Below are 22,279 nucleotides of genomic sequence, written 5' to 3'. Positions count from 1 at the left end.
ATCTTGTGATATCTGATTTACAAAAGAGGGAGCAAGTACTATTATTCATCTGTATTTCTCCTTATATTTCCATTCCATTTACACTTATAGTATTAAGCTTTCTTTGACAAAAAAGTTAAACTAGATATCACTTAATGCATATTTCTTAGCTACTCACTTTTATAATTTCAAAAGACAGAAAAAGACAAAATCATAGCCACAAGTCTTTTCTGAATACCATAAGGGGCAAGGAAACCAGAGGCCATGCAGCCACCTACACCATCTAATTACGGTAAGAGAAGAAAGACAGAAGAAACATTTAAAATGTGGCACATCTCTCATCTTTCAAACTGCTCCAATAATTTTTACATACATAGGTCCCAATAGAGAAAATATCTATGCACATTCTTAGCTTTAAAGATGGCAGTAATCCCTTTGAATTCATTGAGACCATACAGTTACTTACTATTAGTTATGTATTTAAGGGATAGGTGTCTCTCACATGCTTAGTTCCTTTTTCTACTCAGCTTTTTTTTCATGTATTCCCTAAAGGGAATCCTGTGGGATGCAGAGGTTATTCTTTTCATAGGGTTGTTTCATAAAGATGATTACTAGCATGTCCACTGTCCCAAATAACAGGCTATTATTTTCCACCTACCTGATTTCTACCAACATTTTCAAGCTGATGCAGTGTTCTTAACCTCCCACTCCATTAGCCTAGTCCATCATTAGGCATCTGTTACAATGATCACTCTGTAAACTCAGGCAATGGGGTTTTTTTTAAAATCCCTTAACTTTGCCTTGCATCAGGTAAAATTTGTGTGTAAGAACTAAGGGAAGAAAAAAACTAACAGAGTCCATCAGATACATTTTGCAACACAATCAATTAAATTAAATAGCCTGCTAGCAATTCCCTTTCAGTTTATCATTATTATTTTCTTATTATGGTTTATTAAGATGAGATGAGTCTATTCTCTGTTATTTTCTATTTCCTTTAAAGCCGCATAGAATTTTGCTGTTTACTATGGGAAATTTGAATCAGCACATTCAGTATGCTGAACTTTTAATTTTCCTGAGCAAGCAAAGGAAATATTACACCACCTCACTGTTTCCAATTAGTTATGGACTTCTGTTTATTCCTTTACTGCAAGCATTTTTGCTTAGTTAATGGTACAAATCATTAATCCTAAAAATTTATTCTCTCACTTGCACTAAAAATGAAAAAGGCATTTTCTCCTTGCCCTACAGAACTTAAGCAACCCTTATTCCTCCATTTCCAGAACCTTTTTCCAAGGAATCTGAGTAACTGATGAAAACAACCAACAATTTATGAACCCACAGAACACTACTGCCTGTCTTCTACATTTCCCAGTAGGTGAGGCTCTCAAGGCATGATGCTGTGCAAAGTTCAGGCAATATGAACTAATTAATTAATTAATTGTACCATTGTTTTAGCAATTCATTTCACTGCTCTTGACAGTGAGTTGGTAGCAGTCAAAAATAATCTATTGCATACCTTAAGTATGCATCAAAGAAAAGTTAGTGAATTGTTGAGAATTCATAGTAAAAATACTAAAATAATTTCAGGGTTGGGAAAAATGTTCTGAGATAAAATTTAGAGCATTTGATAAGTCCACTTCAGAGCAAAGACACAGCAACTGTCCTCAAATAAATATAAATTTTTTCATATTTAATGAAGTAATTGCAATGATAGCCATAAATAAGAGTAATTGTTCTTACTAGTAAGAATGACATTAAAAATAATAGACATCTGGAATGAGACAAATGTGGGGCAAAAAATAAGAAAATTATACTATGATTTTTAAAGTGATGAAAGAAACCTTCCAGGAGGTTATTAGAAAAAATTCTGCATAACTGTGCCTGCTTATGATTCTTCTGTCATATTCTCCAACTTTCTTAGGCACTCTGTTCCCTTGTCCCTTTTAAAAGTTACTCACTTGCATTCTTGTTTTCTCTGTTGCTCTGTTTATGCTGCCCTGAAAATGAGCACTTTTTTTTTATACTTTCTGTGTAGAGACTTGCCCCAGTGCTTGCAATCTTCTCTTCTACACTGAACTCACCCTGAAACCTCCTAAAACTTGATTCTGGTGATGGTGTAATCTCCTGGCTCTGACCCTAGGCAATGGTCTCACCTATGGTCTCTGCATGACTCCATGATCCCTGGGACAGACACAAAGGCATACTTTTCATAAGCAACTACTGATTTAAGATGATTGCACTAAGAAATGCCATCTAAAGACATGCTTTACACTTTCTAAAAATCAGTATTTGATAGTCTTTGAAACTGATCTCTACGTTTGGACTTCTTAATGTTTCTGAATCACTTAAAAATTGGGAGCATTTTTCAAAAATTTTTAAATAATATACTGTAAAAACAGACTATATAAAATCTTTTTAGGTATCTCTTTGGAAATGCAAGCTCTGATACAATGCAGTGGTGTGGGTTAGCTGAAAGAATAGGCAAAGTTTCCAAAAGTAATGACTCTGCCACGCCATTAATTTATGAGCCATTTTTTAAAACATCAGCTATCAGATGGAAGTGGGAGGAATAATAGAATATAACTTCTGCTTTACAATGGCCTGTTAATACAGAAAGGCAGAGGCGCCTGTGCTCTAAGGAAGCTGTCAGCAGAGCTGCAGGCTGGAGGTCCCAGTATTGCTTACAGTACTGGCAAGGAGGAGACCACTGCTCAGGAATGGAGCTTGAGGAGAGAAGCAAAAGGAAGAGGCCGTGGGGGGCTAGAAGAGGAGAATCAAGGATCTTTCTTCACCATTCTTTTTTTACAGCTTTTGTGTATCTGGACTGATTTGTTGTGGGAGAGCTGCTGGAGACAGTATATTTGGCACAAGACAGGGTAGCTCAAAGCCAAAAGGATGGTGCTATTGCCAGTTTAAACTATGGCTTTTCTTTTTTACTTTTTTTTTTTCTTCCCCCCTCCCTCCTTTTTCTTTGAAGGAAGGAAAAGAAAAAAGGGGAAGAAAGGGATTTGCAATGAAAACCAGAGCAGTGGGTTAACAAGAACCCTGCAGGCTTCAGTAGACTGGAAAGATACACGAGGCACTTCCTCTACCATCTGGCATGCAATTCTGCTGCTGCTGCTCTTAGTACATAACTTTGGAGTGAATAAGCAAACAAGCAAAACTTTTTTTAAGAGACACCAACTATGAAACACCAGCTATTAATCTGTCAGCTTACTCTCTTCACTTTTGTCCCACTACAGTATTCCTTTCCTCAAGTCGTTTCCAGTTCTCATGTCTACCTGTGGAAATATGCACTGCCTTGTCATGTTTTCAGATGACTCCATGGGCCTTTTTTTGGCATTGCTTCTCAGAATGAATGAGGGACAGAGTTAATGCATTTATATTTCTCTTGTAATCACTTAAGCTTCTTTAACTCAGAGTCAGAGAGAAATGCAGTTGATAGAAATAAAGCAATCCATCTCTGCTGAGCTACTTCCTTCAAATATGGCTGGAAGTGTGAATGCAAAAGATAACTTTTAGGTGAGCCAAGCTTGCTGAAGGACTGTTTAAAATGCAGTTACAAATGGCTGGGTACATTGCTGTGTAGGAGTATGCATGATGTTGAGGTCACATCTTCAAGTTGGGTAAATCATCACAACACAGCTGAAGTCAGAGAAACAGAGAACTTGCAAAATCTGAGCATTTTGTCAATTAGAAATCTCTGAGAGTGATGCTACAGCTGATTTTTGGTGCTAGAACTCCTCATATTCAAATCTCTCAGGCTTTCCTGTGAGCAGCTCTTGTGTGGCTGCATTCTTATAATGAAAAAGACCAAAAGAAAAGTCAGTTACAGAAAAATCTTGGATGAATTCAAGATAAGTAATACTGAATTGGAGTACAACTGTGAAGCATAAGTTTATTAAGAATAAGATTAATTAATTTACAGACATACCCATAAAAGCCAAGCAACAATTTGAATATATTTTTTTTTCATTCACAACTGCTGATCCTTAAACTGACCAGAAATCAGAGAGAAAAACAAAACCAAAAACTCCAGGCTATCTAAAACAGTTGTTTTCATTTGATAGCAATTTTACAAGAGAAAAAGTACATACATTTTGTTTGGTTTATTACACAGCTTCTTGAAATACTGATACTACAACAACAGATGTATTTCAGTTTGTTTTTTGACTGGCCTCCTCCTTTGCACCTGTAGAACTGTAAGTGAAAACAAATACAACAATTAATCCTGATCCTATGCATAAGACAGGTACCTACCCAAGTGATCCAACTACAAATGATACAAAACCTTTCACAGTTTTAAAGACACAAGAAGGTAGTGTAGATTTTGAAATATCAGTAGATTTTTATTGTTGCTTTCAAGAGGGCTAGTGGCTAAGTTCTGTTGACCACTTAAATATTTCAGATATTCATCTAAAAATTAGTCTGGACATCTGTGAATGCATTGCCTTTTATCTTTTATCATAGAATCATTATGGTTGGGAAAGACATCCATGACCATTGAGTCCAACCTTTGGCAGTACATCACCCTGCAGCTAAACCACAGCACCAAGTGCTGCCTTCAGTTATTTCTTGGTCACTTTTTGCATTCAGTGAAGCTGGAAATGGCACAAGGATAACCCTTCTTTCAGAGTGCTCTGGCACTTCTGCTCTTTGCCTCAGTGGGGACCACAGAGGTTAACAAAGAGGAAAAACAACAGCTGAAAAAAGTTACTGCAACTCCTTGTTGCACAAAACTAAAATTAAGTAGTTGGGGTGTAAGGTTTAAACTACTCAGTCGGCAAAGAGTCTTCAGAGTCTTCAAAGTCTTCCGGACTTCAGTTGCATAGTTTGTCTGTCTTTGATAGGAACAATGCTTCAAAGAGTAATTGCATGAGACTCACCAATATAAAACACCGAAAATATCACAATAAGCCATATGAAAATAAAACCAATAAAATTTGCCTTTCTAGAAAATTATAATCACAGGTTATATGAATGTTGTCCGTGCTTGTGCTACTGTACTGCCCATCATCTATTTCTTTGTTCTTAACTCCTTTGTTCAAGAGTCAGGATATCCTGATACAAAAGACTGAAAAATATCAGCAAAACAACAACATTACTACACTACTTTGGAATTGCTTCATAATTTTCAAGGCAAAGCTACCAAGTGTAGAGTGCCAATACTATGGCACTACAATCTACAATGAAAACTTAAGCAAACCATTAGAGTTGTCAGTTTGAGGTTGGAACATCAATATATTCAAGGCAGAGATCCTGTAACAGGGGAAACGGCATGATGTTAATATGAGGAGGAGAGGCGTGTACTCTGTTTTCTACATGTAAGGGTGTTAAGTTTCAGTCCATTCTCTTGACTTCTCTTCCTGTGGGAAGGAAGATCCTGCTTGTTTGACGGTTTGTTTTTCCATCTGGAGAGAAGGCAGAACATTGAATGTAACCCAGAGAAGACAAACGTATTAACTATGCATGCGAGGAAAAGCTATAATGCCCAGTAAAATCCCATTAAATAAGTCTGCAATTTTACTGAAAACTAAGTGCTGGTGCAAGAGCTCAACCTCCACCCCTCCGCTGTACGCTCTGCAAACTAAGGGACGGACCAGTACCACGATCAGGCTAAAAGGTGTATCTTGTATAAAGGCAACATAAATGTTGGGAAAATCGCATGGTCCCTCCGGGTCTGGGATCCCCGGCAAAGGCCGGGTGCCGCTACAGGGTCTGGCCAAAGGCAGCCCTCAAGTCCGGGGAAGCCCACGCTGACAGCTGCGCAGCCCCAGCACGCCACCTCTGCTGCTGCATGAGCCAGAGCACTCCCCCGGGCGGCTTTGCCTTGTTTTTAAAGATTAGCGATGAATAATTGCCTCCTCGTCCTAGTCTGGGAGCGACCGCTGCCACCAGGCACTGTCCTAAAGTGAACCCGTTCAGGTGGAGCTTTAGAGCCGCAGTGATTGCGGGAGCGGGGCAGACCCCAACACCCTCTCCTAAACCCGTCCTTTCAGCAACTCGTTCCTCTGCGACCCCTCAAGTGCCGGCCCCTCCGCTGCCCCTCTGGGTGCCCGCTCGGGCTGGCGTCCGGGAGCGGGGCGGGCGGCGGCAGCGCACTCGTGCTCCGCTCCCGGCCCTCGAAGCGTCCCGTGAATCACCGCCCATCCTCCCGCCGAAGGGCAGCCGAGGTGACGGCGGGGTTTGTCTAAAAGGCCAAAACCCCCACCGGCTCCGCAGCCAGCGGGGCGAGGAGGAAGGCGGGGCGGCGGGGGCTCCCCCATGGCATCACGGCAGGGATAAAGTCAAAGTGTTTCCGCCGCGGCGCTTAGCGGGGTGTGAGCTGCGGCTGTGCCGGCGCGGCCCCGCTGCCCCGAGTGCCGCCCGCAGCAGCGGCCCGAGCCCCCGCCCCCGGGTCCCGGCGCCGCGCCGGCATGAGCGGCGGTCCCGCGCCTGCCCGGCAGCCGCTTTGCCCCGGCTGCAGGCGCCTGGCGGCGGGCTGAGGGCGCGCAGCGGCGGGAGCCGAGCACGGCCGCGGGAGCCCGGCGCTCCTTCCTTCCGCGGGGCCGGGCGCGCCCCTGGCGAGGGGCGGCGGCGGTGGGCAGCCGGGCGCCCTCGCCCCGCTCTGGATGCCCATCGCGGCTGCTCGGGCCGGGGGGTGGCTGCCGCTCCCCGGCGGGGGGCCCGGGCCAGGATGCCGGTGCTGGAGCGCTTCTTCCCCGCGGCAGAGCCGGGCAGGCGGAGGAGGACGGGGGACGAGGCGATGCCCTTTCCCATGGGCAGCCTGCCCGGTTATCAGCAGGGGACCCTGGCCTGGGACTTGCCCGAGATGATCAAGATGGTAAAGCTCGTTTGGAAATCCAAGGGGGAGCTCCGCGGGGCGAAGCACAGAGGCGTTTTGGAGAGCGAGGATGCCCTGGGCGGTTCGGCAGGTAGGTTTCCCCCGCGCTGCTGCTCGGGGAAGCCGCGGGGCAAACGCGGCTGGGGGCCGGGGGCGGCGGGGAGCCTCGGCCGGAGCCGGACCGTCCCGTCGTGGGGCAGAGCCGCCGGGGCCGCGGAGCTGCCGGACCGAGCGCGGCCGGGCTGAGGAGCAGCCCGTGCTTCGGGCAGCTCTCTGCCGCCGCCGGGACTCGCGCACCGGAGTTTGTGCCGCGCTGGAGCCACGTCAGTTTGCCGATGGCGCTCCCCCGGTCCGGTCTGTTGCGTGGCTTTTGTACGCGGGGTGATTAAAGCTCGGCTGAAAACCAGAGCGAGTAGCTCCGCGGTCGGAGCTCCGCAGCCGCGGCCCCGCGGTCAGGGTGACGGAGAAGCGGCGCCCCGGGGCCGCCGGGCAGCCCGGCCGCTGCCGGAGCTTCCCCGGCTGTGTTCGCCGTGCCCTCCCGAGCGCATGGCCTCTCCTCTCCCACCGCCGAACCTCTCTCTCCGATCTTTGCCTGCGCTGGGCTCCCTTCACAGGACCTGCCCGCGCTTCCCTTGTGCAAATCTAAACGACTCCCTTACGGCTTGGATTTTGATAGCCACCACTATTAAAAACTTGAGAAACGCTGCCCTATCCGACTACTTTTTCTTTAAACGTGATATATTACTGGGTAAAGAGCAAGTGCCTTTTCCTTAACTGTATAAATCTTGTCTGTCAGTTTTTTTCCGATCTCACTAACATATGGCATGTCATCACGTGCTTTACTGAAGTCCAGGTTAGACCTGCAGCATTTTCATTAGGTAGAGATGAGTTGACAGGTTAGCCGGGTACTTCTGATCAGTTGATTCTGCATCATAACCTGTGCTCCGCACTGCTTATGGTTCAAAATCTCTTGCCTTCTGTTAAAGTCAGAGTCATAGGCCTCTGGTTGTCTCAGTACCAGTTGGTAATTTTTTATCCTACTCTAATTGAAATGCTGTGATTTAATAGACTTTATGAAACTGTGTGGCTTGTTTCTTCAGAACTCTAGATTATCTCATCTCTGTGGCTGGGTCACTAAATTCTTCTGATGCATTCAGTTCTTCAGCCATTGTGCCTTCACCTTCCTTTGGTGTACCTGTTATTGAGACATATAATTGACAGTACTTTGTACCAGAATAATTTAATTTCTTAGGTAGAATCACCTCTTTGTAGGTATTTCGAAGTGCTTGTTTTGTGTATGTACGTATATATTCTCCATAATTGTATATATAAACTTAAATATTAAGTAGGTATCAGTCTATCACTTTTGAATGCCTGCTAAGGTTGGCTGGTTGGTCATTGTATTTCTAGTATTTAAAATATGTGTAGTTTAATGAAAGAATGCTTGGTCCACTTCCATTTTGAAAAAGGGGAGATAGGTCTCGGGCTCTGAGGAAGATGTACAATCTGTCACCCTACTTTTGGGGAATCACTCCAGTTTAAAAGAATAATAAGTAAGAGTGAGTGGATAATGAAAGAGGAGGTCATATTGCTCTTTAAGAGTTGGAGCAAATCAGCTGGGAATGTACAGTAGCCAGCTAGGGAGATCGAGGCTTGTGTGGTGAATGCTGAGTGTTCAGAGATGGACCCTAATTAAGCAACTCAAGAAATGCTGCATTGCTTACACTTTATGTATGAGTAATGGTGGTTTTTCAGTGTGCTTGTGTTGTATCTGGTGAAATTACTTTCATTAGGTAACAAATGAGATTCACCTTCAGATTCCTGGAGGCAACTAAAAATGAGCGTGAATGTACAGAGACAGATTAGTCCACTAGCAGGATGTGAGTAACTTGCATTTACTCAGATGGCCATTACTCGTATCCTGTGGAGGGGACAGTCCTCTTCATGGTGCCAGATCTATTTCATAAGCTCAGCTGACTCGCAGCAGTACAAATCTGGGCAGAAGATGACTCTTAACTCTCAACACTTTAAATACGAATCATCAGACACTTTGAGGGAACCAGACCTGGGTTGCTGGTTTTTCCTCCTCAGCAACAGTCATCCTAGTAGTTTTCCCTCTTGTGGTTTCATTTTAGTCACTTTAAGTACATTGGAGTATGTGGGAAAACCAGTAAATGCTGAAATCTAGTATACTTAAATAAGTGCAGAGTCAAAGAATGCAGAAATGGAAGAAGAGATAATAATTTGGAAGGCTCAGTAGTTTGAGGTACTCAGCTTCATGTTTGTGTGATGTTTTTTACATGTTTGATTCCTGGAGAAAAAAACAGAACAAAACTTCATAACTCGTATCTTATAAAAAAGGCAGTACTTAGTCAGGAATCAAATTTTCTTCAGGTGGAGTTAAAGCAAATAACTTCTGCTTGAGGTACTGCTAGCTAGGCAAATAAAGGTTGATTGTTCAGTAGTAGAATTCACAGCACTTTCCACATCAAGGGCTTTTTCATTTGAATTTGTAAGTATTCATGTGATAACTCATGTTCTGTTATCACATCCTCATGAAACTACTTTGCTTACAGTAGAAGAGGAAATAGATATGAATTCTGGAAGGAAACAGTCAGGATTTCTGGCTTGCTTGATCATGTTAATACAGATTTAGCTAAGCAAATTTCTTTGCCTTGTCCGAGTGATTGGACTGGGCTTTGGACTGGATGGCTAGAAAAGTCACAACCCTCTTAACCACAGACAGTGTGAAGGAGGGAGAGCTATATCTGCACATGATGTCAGTTTTGTGGATGGCAACGTCTTGGGCACCCATTTAGCCGTAATTTATACCACATTCCCCATTCCTGAGGTAGGAGTAGAAAGCAAAACGATCTATGTGTCTTGGGCTCTCATATGTAAGAGCTAAATCTGGGTCTTTCACCTTGTCCAGTACTGAGAATAAGCTACTTAATCTCCCTGGAAAAAAAAGGGTTTGCAATACATCATGCAGCATGTAGTTGGGATGAATGAAGAACTCAGATTTCAGTGACTGCCTGCCTGGGGTTTCTAATGATGATTTATTTTCACTTCCAAAGCAGTAAAACTCACATCTTGAGTCTTCTCTTGTTGCACTGCTTTTTATTGTTAGTATCAATTAAGACTACAGACCTTTCTCCTGCTCCAGGCCTGCTGTTGCTTAGTAACTCTTTCCCCCCCCATTTCAATCCCTGACCAAATCAGCACAAAACTGAGATTTGTTGAAGACTCTCTCCGACTGTGACAGGAGCCATTTCTGTGGGAAATGGGTATAATTCGATGTCATTCCATACTGTGTTTCAAATAGATTATTTGCAAGCCAATGCCTTTTACTTGAATGAAATAACAGCATGTGTTGATATTATTACAACTGAATTATTCAAATAATTCTGATCTGCAACTGTGTTGATCTCTAGGAGGGAACTGTGTTCTGTTTATGACCCCAACTTTCTTATCACCCTCTCCTAGAGTTCAGCAGTAGCTTTGCATATCAAACAAACCTGATCAGGGAACAGGTACAGGTTTGCCTCCAAGTCTTCGTTAGGAGCATTAGCAACCTCTTAAGCTTACAGTGATCATCCCAGATAACTCCAGAGAGACTTTCTGTACTGAGTCTTGCACATGTGCAAACATGCATGACTTTGAGAGAAGGTGCTACTAAGAATTATTAAGGTCTGTTGAGACACTGGGTTTTTTGAAAACTCTGAATGTTTTTTTCCACTCACCTCTTTCTGTTGGTGGATGTTTTCTCAGAAATGTAGGTTCTGATTCATGTGTGTATCATGCTTGTTGTTAACTGGTGAGTCCCTTTGCCATGAGTAGGAAAAACAAGCAAGTACCACTCCTATTACAGTTGGGAAAATCTCCACCAGTTACTGGTGTGTCTCTTTAGTCCACTTTAGTCTCCTTTACAGTTCAGTAGTCTATTCAAACTTCCTGCTTGTTCTTTCAAACCTTAGAGCTGAGAAATCTTGTGATATACCTGTTGAAGAGCTCAGAGTCAAATCATGTGTGTTTCCTCAGTGGTTGCTTGAAGGTCTTCCTTAAAGTTATTCACAAAACTCCCAAAGACTTAGTTCGTCCGTAGTATCCCAGGAATCATGCCTTCTACTTAATTTTTCTTTTGTATTTAACAATTTTTATCATGCTGTGTAATAGCTTTGCTGTTCATGTTAAAATAAACTTCCCCTTCCTATCATTGCTTATAGAATCACAATCTGATTTGGGTTGGAAGAGTCCTTTAAAGACCATCTAGTTTCAACCCCCCAGCCATGGGCAAGGACACCTTCCTCTAGACTAGGTTGCTCAAAGTTCCATCCCACTTGAAGACTTCCAGGAATTGGCATCCACAACTCCTCTGATCAACCTGTTTAGGTGCATGTTTAGTTGTGACACCTTGAAACTCATGCTTGCGTTTGTAGTTCCCTCGCAGTAACTAATAATCATAAAATCTTAAAATTTAAATCTGCAAATTGCTGAGAACCAAATGGGGGTTTGGCCAACAGCTTAAAAGCTCATAGTTTTGAGTATTTGGTGCTGAGCATGTAGGTGCCACAAATGTAGATCCTTGTACTAAATAAAATGTGGGAGGTATCAAATGGCATTGTCTTAGCATCTAACCCGTCTCCTGTATTATTGTTTAGATTGAAATCAGCTTTGTTTATGGCCTGCTGACAGATGCACAGCAGGTAGGAGGGCAGATTACTATATATTTCTGAGGTTAGGTTTTCTTTTCTTCTTTTTTTCCCCCAAGTTTTATGTTGAGACTTGTTCAATCCATTGCACTTAGAAGGACAAAGAATGTGAATTTGATATGATCAAGACTACCTGTGGCAACTTTGATTGCTCACTGACTGTTGTGTTGAAAGTCCTGGCCCTGGGAACAAGAAATATGCTATTCAGTATTTCGTGACGAGCTGGTTAAATCAGTGGAACTGTGTGTGATGGTCTCATTAAAAATGGTGAAATTAAACAGTGTACAGTACCACTTCTGTAGTGTGTGTATGTAGACCAAGAGAAAAAATTCAGACCACATCTATGGGTAATGCTGTTCAAACACAACTCTTCAGTTCACTGGCTGAACATACGTTATTAATACATACAATTTGGGGCTATTTTTTTTTAAATACTATTCTAATTAGCGAAATGACTTCAAAGATTAAAAGAAATAATTTTGAGATATTAAATGGTCACCATTCAAATTCTGGTCCTTGTTTGATACCTACCTCTTTACTTTGAAGTACTTTTAAAATGTAGTGTAGAATGAATACTGAACTGATAGTAGAAGTCTTTCATTTTGAACTTGTCAAAATGAACTTATGTGAGTGTCAATTGAAGTTGTGTTTATTTTGGGAGTGAAAATTTTTCTACTTAGCTACTGTGCTTAACCACTCTCTTCTGCTTCATTCTTATGTAAATTTTCTGGTGTGGATTTGTTGGGATTCTGGGATATTCAGAGTTAAGTTGGAAGTGACCTCTAAGATGACAAAGTTCAACCACTGCCATGTCCACCAAAATAGGAGCTAGATCAGGGGTAAGCCGTAGGGAAGGAATAATGTGAAAATCTCACTAAATTCTAAATGGTCTTTCAGTTCAGCCTGGCTGGCACATTTTTTGTTTGCATTATTGTGAATGTTGGAAATCAAAATTTATTTGCAGAAATATTTGGAGAAGCTCTCTGAGCAGCTGTTCAGCTATGTACAGCCACAAAAGAGAGAAAAAGATTACAATATTATAGAGCTAAGACTTCAGGATAAAGTTAGGAGATAAAGCAGAATTGCCCAGGTTGGAAGTTGGCCAGCATGAAGAAGGGAATGGGCTGGTGTGCTGGAAAATTGACTGAGGTTTATTGGTCTGTCAGCTCAGAGACAAATGAGCAGTCTGCTGAAAACTGTAAATACAAATAGAGCAAATTCCAGTGAGCTGTGTAATGGTGGCCAGATCTGTTGCTTTCAGTGAAGCTGTTCTAAATATTAGGAGCCAAAGATGTGGCTTTATATATAAAAATAATGTTTCTAAAGGAAGAGCTAAAAAAGGTACTACACTGTGTTCAAACAGAGCTTGGGGGGGTGTTGAATGCTTGTTTGCTTCATTATAGTTAAAGCTGATAGTTTTCTTTTATCTTTGGTAAATTGTCTCTAAAATTCTCTGTACTCTGTGAAGAATTAAACTGATAAGCACAATAGAAAGCAGTAGTGGTATTAGCCTGCCTAGTGGTGGTGTTTTTCTGTATTGCTTAAATGTTGTGAGAGAAATGTTTAAAATGCATTGTGGGAACCTCAATACTTCCAACTTCCTGTGGGAGGCATTCCAACTTCCAAAGGAGGAAGCGCATTGTATGCAACGTGTTTGCTGTTTCAGCGCTTCTTCATAACAAACTTTGTTTGTGATCTGTCATACTTGAAAGACTTTGCTTGGAGACGTGCATCCCAGACAGCTTTCTTTAGTCCTGATTTAGGAAGTGTGAATTTGGATTTCCATCCAGGCAACAAAAAGGGTGTCCATGTCACCATTTTCTCCACTGTGACCTATTCACACCCCGTCCTCAGAGCTCTGTTTTCAGAATATGCTAAACCATGTTACTTAAGATAATAGCTCACATGCTTCCCAACCACTGCCACATTTCAGGAGGCATCATTACAAGTGGGCAAACTTGTTTGAATTGGAGTTGTCCTGCAGGAACTCCCTGGTATCACCTTCTTTAAAAAAAGTCAATTGACCTCAGGCTGATTCTACACAGCAAGTATGCATCTGGTTCTGACCATAATTCTATAAAACTTTCTAGTTCTCTTGTCTTCCTTTTGTCTGGACTAAAAAGTGAAACACTCTTGAGATATCCAGCTTAAAATATGCTTTGACATTTGTTAATAACTTTTTGTAAGTCATCCTAACTTTTTTCAAAAAGAGCATTCAGCCTATGGGATAAATTACATTAGGTTAAGTACTTAACTGACCCATGGTGTAGACTTGCAAGACAAAAATGTCTTCACTCTTCATTTTTTTCCTCAGCTTGCAACATGTAATTTCTTCTGTCACTGTTATGGCTAACAAACAAACAAACTCTGCATGAGAGAAGCAATAAATCCTTCATGCTCACCTCCTGGATAAAGCATTCTTTTGGCTCCTCTGTGGACTGCCAGCTGTGGTTTTCCCTGAAAAAGTGGAATGTAGTATGGTCTAAGGTGTGTACAAAGAGAGAAGTCCAACACAACAAGGATTTAGTAGGCTCAAGAGTATTGCTGTCAGTAATACTGTCACCCTTATTACAGTAGCAATAGAGACAGAAACCTCTTCCATTACTCTTTGAACAGAATATTCTGAAGTTCAGGAATCCTTCAAATTTCCCTCAGAAAATAAAACTTTGCCATTGACTTTTGCTAGTTTATTTATAATCTCTGGAAATGCAACACTTTGGGAGTGCTCTCCAGTCCCAGGAACTGAGAACCTGTTTGAAATTGCAGTGAAGCCAGAGACAGTCTTTCCATGGACATGGATGGGCTTTGTTCTAAACCAGGATGTTCAGTGTTACTTTTAGGTAAAACCCTGTGGAAGGTGTACTTTTGAGTGTCTCTTTATACACACAAGAGCATTTGGAGAAATTGCTGTAAACTTCCCCAGCTCTGATCCTTTCTGAAGGGGAAGTATGCAAAACTCTGCTTCCTGTGGGAGCATATGAAATCCTTTCATCTGTAGCCAGCTCTGGCTTGTGTGGAGCTAATGCCCTTCAAATATTGCTATCTCAGTGTTCTCCTGATATCCCTGGCCTATGGTAAGGACAAAGTATTAACACAAAGGCCTACTTAAAAGATGCTCTGTGCAGGTGCAGTTGGAAATGAAGCATTATCCTGGAGGGTTTTCGGAATGCACTGTGCTGTGGCAGGCATTGCTTCTTTCCTGCTGCTTAAGCACTGCCTTGAGATTGAATGCTTTGTTTTCAGCTGCTGGAATAACAGATCAGACAGAAGAATACTTCTAAACTAAGTACTACACAATAGTGTTTGAACACTGCTTTTGAAAGTTAAATCATAAAGTAGGTTCATCAAGTAGAAGGAATTAGTTTTAAGCTTGCTGAAACTATGTTCCACAAGAGTCAAAAACTGGTGTCTACGCAGATGTGCCAGGCAAATATTCAATTAAAAATCATACAGAATAATTGGAAAATGCAGGTGCAGAACATTTCTTAAGCCATCAAAATTTTGACAGGTGCTGAAAACACCTTCAATATTCAGTCCATTATCCTGTTTTTAATATTTGCTGGCTAAGTTCTTCCTTGTCCAATAAGAAGTGCTTCTGTGGGCGAGCTTTCCGTTAGTTAAGGTTATCAGCAGCGAGTCCTCGGGGATTTATCTCTGCACATTATCTGGGTTGTCAGGAGACTGTGTTCACTGGAACACCCAGGTGCTTATCCAAATAGCTGTGTTCCAAACTTCACTTATCCAAACATCTTCCAAACAGTTCATGTGTGCAAAACTTAAAACTGGAAATCTTGTAATTACAGGCTTTCATGGAAGATTTCTTATTTCCCGCTTCCAGCCTGGGTGGATATACTGCAGGAACATCTGCCTTCACAGTAATTGGGCAATTGCATTTCTAATTCCAAGTGGAACTGAGAGAATAAAGGGGTGAGAGAGACTGGGCTTCTGTGAAATGCCAGAAAAAATGACTTGATCCAGCTTGGGGTCTGCATGCAGGTTTGTCTCATTGAAAGAAGTGGGGAGAAAAAAAGAATTCTGCACTCCCTGCTTGCAGATTATTTTAGTGATACAGATTATGTTCAGGCACACTAACAGCAAGAAACAGAAAACCACATGCAAGAGATTCTGAACTTTATAGGTGCTGCACAGCTATTGCACTTGCTTTCTGTTCTTCCTGGAAGCACTAGTGAACGTGCATTTCATGTTTTCATTTGGGAACTAAAGCTAGCTGAATAAATTAGTACTGGGAATATCTCAGAATTGAACTCAGTTCTGTGTGTGTACGTCTGTGTGTTGCTTTCCATGACCACTGGAAAAGAGACTAAGGAAAGAAGAATTTACTGTACAGCTGAGAGCTACCACCCAAAAATGGCAGAGGTGCAAGGCTTTTAGGTCAGACACTGTCAGCATACACTTCCAAGCAAGGTCACTTTGAACATCCTGCTTAGAGTCAGCAAACTGAGAGCTCTTAAGGAAGCTGAGCAGCGAGGAGCAGAGCACACTTAGAGGAGACAAGCAATGGGTAGGAGTTGGAGGGAGAAATGGTAATTACCTCAGTGCTGTTTAGTTCACTAACATGTCCCATATTTAATCCCAAATTCCTCCTTGTCAGTCATGAATAAGGCAGCAGTCACTGCTTTGTATAAGTGCTGGCACAGCTTTTTCTCCATCTTCTTTCTGTCAAGTTGTCCTGCCCTCTCATTGGAAACCATAATTGCTGATGTGGATAGGGGCATGGTGACACAGATGAGATGGGCTTGGTGCGGTCCTGCATTCACTCTTAGAGACTTTTTTTTAAGGAGCATGTTGTGAAGTATGGTTTATCTGTTTCTCTAGCTTCATGCATCTCAGCCAAAGTGATGAAAATATTAAGGATAGCAACTCAAGTTACAGCAGCATGGGGGCTCATGCTGAATACATGCTGCAGGCAAGAGCATAAAGGAGCCGCTACATTACTACAGTAGTTCAGCCTAATGAGTTAAGAAGGTTTCAGTATGATATCTTCTCTTTTTTCCTGAGTACTAGTTAACTTACCCATTGTAAAAGTGAAAGGGATAGTAGGACTTGTGAGGCGAGTGCAGATAGCATACTGCAGGCAAGGTGAAGTGCAATAAGTAATACGTAACTTAAGATGCAATTTAAGTAAGTTACTGTGTAATAAGTAGCTTAACACAGAAGTGTGCTTGAAGACCCCATTTTGCTGGGGGAGAATTAGTAAGACTCAGAACTATGGGATTTTCCTGTCAGAACTGGACTGGAATGTGTTCACTGAGTGGTCTGTGTGGCTTACCTGTTATAAATGTATGATCCTTGACAAGATTTCAGTGATCAGATAGATAGAATGCTCAGATATTCACTAATAACTAGGTCTGAAGTTCTGCTTCAAGACAGAAGCCTAACTTAAGTGTCAAGGAAGCTACCTGATTTGTGCCAAATAAATGCTTAAGCTACCTACAGAATAGTATTCTGGTTTTTTGGAGTTAAAAGATGCAATCTGTAAAATGGGATCATCTACCGAAATCACATAGCTGTTAAATCATAATTACATTAAAGAGATGGAATTCAGAATAAAGTTATAACCCCAAACCAGGCAGACTTAGCAAGCCTATTTAATTTCCCTGTGGAATAGTAATAGAATGGATCTTCCCTTCCCCCGTTTCCAGCCATGCACATCATTAAGTACCTACTAAGTAGCTGGCAAAACAGAGTAAAAGTTAAACTAACTTTGCTAATAGTGAGCTGGAATTCTCATAATGAAAATGCAAGGTACCTTATTTAAATATTGGCCCCTTGACAAAATCTGCACCACAAGCCTCACAAGATTGTCACTAATCTTTCTGTAGGTGCCCTGTAGCCAAAAATGTGCTGATGTCTGGCTTTGCACAGACTGGAGACCTGGGAGATTATATGTTTTGAATAGGATCAAATGACTAGAAGGGGAAAGCACTCTATACTTAGCTGCCTTGTCATACAGGCAGAAAAACGTTTTGCATGTGACCTTGTTAACAAGCATGAGTTAAGAGCAACACTATGAATTAGAGGCAGAACTACTGAAGCTTAGATCATCATAGAGAATCTGTGTTTTTCTGGTCATCTGCTTAATTTTTTTTCCCCTGTTCTCCTATTTAGACTTCAGTTTTTATGCTGACTCTAGGTCACGTGGAGAGATGAGGGAGAAAAATCGCCAAGCCAGTACTCCTCCATTTTAGAAAAGCAGAGGAACAGTTCAATACGGGAATTTTTTTCACCATCACTGTCAAGTCCTTGATTTCTCTTAATAGTCATTTGTTCTCCCTTCATACTGCAAAGTCTGTCCTAGTGTACTCCTCAGCTGCCATGCCTTTGAGCATCTTACCAAATTATTATGACCAGACTGACTACCTCACTGCACATTAATTCTCTTCTGTTGCAATCGCATCTCTTTCTTCAACTTAACTGGTTCCCACACCTGCAGTCGTAATTGCCTCTTCTCTGTTTTAGATAGTCTTTGAAACCTTCCCCTCCTGTAACCTCCACCTCTATGCACAGTACATTTTCACTCATGGTTCTTTCAACAGAAAATTGGCATCCCCTGTCCCTCGCGCTCCCTCCTTGTTACATGGCAGAATTTTATTTACTGCTCCTTTTCTGTAACGAAGGATAAGCACATAGTAGGTAAGGCTGTGTCCTGTTGGAGTCTGCAGACAGTTGATGTTCTCTACAAATACAGCTTGCTATGGCACTGTAAGAATGGCTTGTGAAATGCCTCATAAATATCTGTTCCCTGACTCAAGTCAATAGAGCTCCTCTTTTTCCCCAGACAGCACCCCACACCTTATTTTAATTAGGGTAGCTGAAGCTACCTGGACGACTGTCAGGGTGCAAAGGCAGGCATGCTACTAGCCAGCTACTGTTTAAATTATGTGTCTCAGCCAGGAGGTATCCTGCAGGAGCTTCTCTTTTACCTTTGTCCAGAAGGAGAGAGTAGATACTGAAACTTCATTTTCTATGAAAACCTCATTGTGCACTGGGTCATGAGCATTGCAATAACCAAAACCCTATGGCTTGTAGGAGTCAGCAGCTTTCCCAAGTGAACTAGTTGGTAAGATGCTGCCAGTAGAAACTTGTTTGGCTTTAGTATTGTTGCTCAAAATTCTGCTCCTGTTCCCAAACCCATCTCTATATCAAGAGAAGAGCCTCAGCCTCTTCTGAGTGAGCACAAACAGGGCATACAGCAGCAAAACTTTGTATCTGTCCCAAATTTTTCATATAGTTAAGAGTCTGATAAAGTAACCCAGAACCATCAGGGCCACACACAGGGGCAGAAGTGGAAGGAGAAGTGATTAAATAAAATAAAGCATCATGATAGTAAAGAGAGAAAAGCATGTAAAAATATGAATGCCAGACAGATGGCTTGGGTGGGGTGCACAACTAATCCATGGGATATCAGAGCAGTTGGATGACTGTCTTAAAATCTCTTTAAAGAGGGAATCCGGTAATTGAACTGTATTGGACAAGGATAGAGCAAAAATAAGCTGCACTGAAATGAGGAAAGACCAACTTCTTAGACATCCCTTATGTACTGCTACATTGCATAACAAATCATAAAATGGTTTGGGTTGGAAGGGACCTCAGAGATCATGTAGTTCCAACCATGCCACCTGGGCAGGGACACCTTCCACTAGACCAGGTTTCTCAAAGCCCCATCCAACCTGGCCTTGAACATTTCCAGGAATGGGGCATCCATGGCTTCTCTGAGCAACCAGTTCCAGTGTCTCACCACCCTCACAGTTAAGAATTTCATTTTTACATCTAATCTAAACCTACCCTCTTTCAGTTTGAAACCATTTCCCCTTGTTCTGTCACTTCATGTGCTTTTATAAAGTCCCTTTCCAGGTCTCCCGTAGGCCCCCTTTAGATACCAGAAGGTGCTGTAAGGTCTCCCTGCAGCCTTTGTGTCTCCAAGACCCCCCAGCTCTCTCAGCCTGTGTTCATAGGAGAGGTGCTTTAGCCCTGTGAACATCTCCATGTCCTTCCTCTGTACTTGCTTCAACAGATCCATGTCCTTCTTATGTTGTGTGCCCCAGAGCTGGGTGCAGCACTTCAGATGAGGAAGCACCTCCCTTGCCCTGCTGGCCAGGTTGCTTTTGACGCAGCCCAGGACATGGTTGACCACTTTGGCTGTGAGCTTACACAGCTCATTCATGCCATGTTTCTCAACCACCAGCAGGTCCAAGTCCTTCTCACAAGGGCTGCTCTCAATCCTTTCTCTGCTCAGCCTGTACTTGTGCGTGGGATTGCCCCTATCCAGGTGCAGGACCTTGCCCTTGGTCTTGTTGAACTTAAGGAGGTTTGCACAGGCCCACTCTCATGCCTGTTAAGGTCCCTCTGGATGGCATCCCTTTCTTCCAGCATACTACAGAACACACCATAGGGCTTGGTGTTGTTGGCAGACGTGCTGATGGTACGTTCGGTCCCACTGTCCATGTTGCCTGCAAAAGTGTGGAATAGTGCTGGTTGCTAAGCCAGCCCCTGAGGAATGCCACTTGTCACTTGGACATTGAGCTATTGACTGCAGCTCTTGAGTGTGACCATCCTGCCAGTTCTTTATCCACTGCATAGTCCATCTGTCAAATCCATGTCTCTCCAGTTTGGAGACATTGTGTGTGACAGCATTGACTGCTTTGCACAAGTCCAGGTAGATGATGTCAGTAGCACTTCCCTTATCCACCAACACGTTAATTCTGTTGTAGAGGGCCACCAATTTGTCAGGCATGATTTGTTCTTACTGGAGCTGTTGTTTGCTGTCACCAATCACTTCCTTATTTTCCATGTAAGCATTCAGTGTAGGTTCTAGGAGGATCTGCTCCATGATTTTGCTGGTCACAGAAGTGAGACTGGCCAGCCTGACATGGCCAACTACTGACATGTAGTTCCCAATATCTTCCTTGTATCCCTTTTATAAAAATGGGGATTTTGCTTCCCCTTTTCCAGTTGGTGGGAACTTTACCGAAATGCCACAGCTACTCAAATATGATGGAGTGTGGCTTAACTGCTTCATTTGTCAGTTCCCAAAATATCTAAGTATCCTGTGAGTGCTATGTAAATCAAAAATGTTTTTGAAAGTAAGGGTGTGTATCACCTCCGCTGCAGGCTGTCATCCTTGAGGATGAAATAAGAAAATACTTTCTTTAAAGCTTGATACACGTGCTAATGGAAGGTGGCCTGTGAACAGGAGGCACCAATTCACAAAGTAGGTGGCATTCAGTTCTGTCTGGGGACAGGAGTACTCACTCTTTGAAGGGGAAAGGAAGATGAAAATAATTAAAACTGTTTTCTCTGTTACTTCTCTCCCTTTGTTATCAAATGTAAAATCAGCAAACAGATGTTACAATGGAACCGTGGAAGATCTGGGCAAATACTTATTTTTTCCATCTCTGTTTACAAGATGTTTCTACAAGTAAAGGAACATGGGGGAAATAATGAAAAAACCCCAAACCCAAAAGGAGCTGCCTATCAGCTCCCGTTGCCTGGAGTAGTGTATCTTCCTACTTGCTTTGGGTGGAAAACCACCTGAATGCTTGACCAGCTGAGAGAGGCAGCAAGTCAAGTTGGTGGAGCCACATTGTGATTTCCCCAATCACCAGTGACAGGCTCTGAAAGTGCAGCCTGCAGACTGTTACCAAAGGAGGAGATGGCCTTCAAAGAGCTCAAAGTCTCCACTGCTTGAAAAGGAGGGGTGGGAGGAGGATGGGTGACCACGGTGTTAGCTTTTCTGTATGAGTCTGCTATACAGAGTGGAGGAAGGAACTGACTTTCTTCTATTTCCTTTTTAGCTACTGAAGGTATGAACCAATTTACAGGAAAGCTTCCAGCCTTTTTTTTTTTTTTTTTTTTTTTTTTCTGGGGGGAGGTGTGGAGGACAAAGACTTTGTGTGTAACTTAATGCTTTCTGAGGGAGGTCAGCTAGCATTTAGAGCTAGCTCTTCGATGCCGCGGTGCAACTGATCAGAAATGAGCTTGGGGTGTCAGCCGTCAAAATACACATGGAAACCATGTTAGGAAGTGTGAATTATGCATGAGGCACTCAGAAGCTGCTCAGGGCTGTGCTGAGTGTCACAGGTGATCTGTGCATTGGATCACTGGTGGTCTGGTGGTGCCTTCTTGCTGCGTGGCGCTGGGTTGCGTTTCCTGGGCTGCAGGGGAGCGTGGGGATGGGGAGCAGAGCTGATCTCTGGCTCAGGTAGCTCAGCACATCGAGAGTATGGGTGTACAGAGCTAAGCAGGGCCACAGGTGGGGAATCCAAAGGAACTGATCTTCTTCCATGCAGATGCAGCAGAGTTAAGCAGCTTCAGGCAGGAGAGGTTTTGAGCTGCTGTGGCACCTTTCCAGGAGTTAATAAGAACTTGAAATAGAGCCCAAGCCCTAAATGCACTTTATTTAGGCTCAGAGTGGCAGTTTTTCTTAATGCTGTAGTTAAACAGGTAAAAGCATATAAATTTGTCATTGAGTTTCTAGCTTTGAGGCTGCATGGACTTAGAGAGTTTTCATGTTATTTGACAGGTAAGGCGAGAACCAAACCCTTGGCCTTCTGGATCTGCTTTGCCATCTGTGCTGATTGCTGGCAGAGAGACTTATGCTTGCTAGTGAGGTGAAAACTGTTTGTATCATAGGTTCCTGTAGAGTTGACCTTTAAAAGCAGCCCACAGCATGTGGGTATAGAGGGATGATAACTCTGGAAACCACCCACAAGTTCATTAGTCAGGTTATTTAACATATTTAATA

The 22,279-nt window shown here is 42.7% G+C and overlaps 1 protein-coding gene across 4 annotated transcripts in view; it reads left to right on the top strand.

Annotated features, from left to right (window-relative positions):
* Positions 1–22,279, top strand: part of PDE7B (phosphodiesterase 7B) — a 170,507-nt gene that overhangs the window by 82,083 nt on the left and 66,145 nt on the right. The window contains exon 1 of one of the 4 annotated variants that reach the window (XM_054629560.2): positions 6,413–6,893. The exons of the other annotated variants lie outside the window; for them this stretch is intronic. Coding sequence (XP_054485535.1) covers positions 6,656–6,893 — 238 coding nt within the window. The 5' untranslated portion in view covers positions 6,413–6,655. Of the gene's footprint in view, positions 1–6,412; positions 6,894–22,279 lie in introns of those variants that run through there. 4 annotated transcript variants of the gene reach the window in all.

This window comes from Agelaius phoeniceus, chromosome 3 (assembly GCF_051311805.1).
Source record: "Agelaius phoeniceus isolate bAgePho1 chromosome 3, bAgePho1.hap1, whole genome shotgun sequence".
NCBI classification, from domain to species: domain Eukaryota; kingdom Metazoa; phylum Chordata; class Aves; order Passeriformes; family Icteridae; genus Agelaius; species Agelaius phoeniceus.
This window is presented reverse-complemented; position numbering and strand designations above follow the sequence as displayed.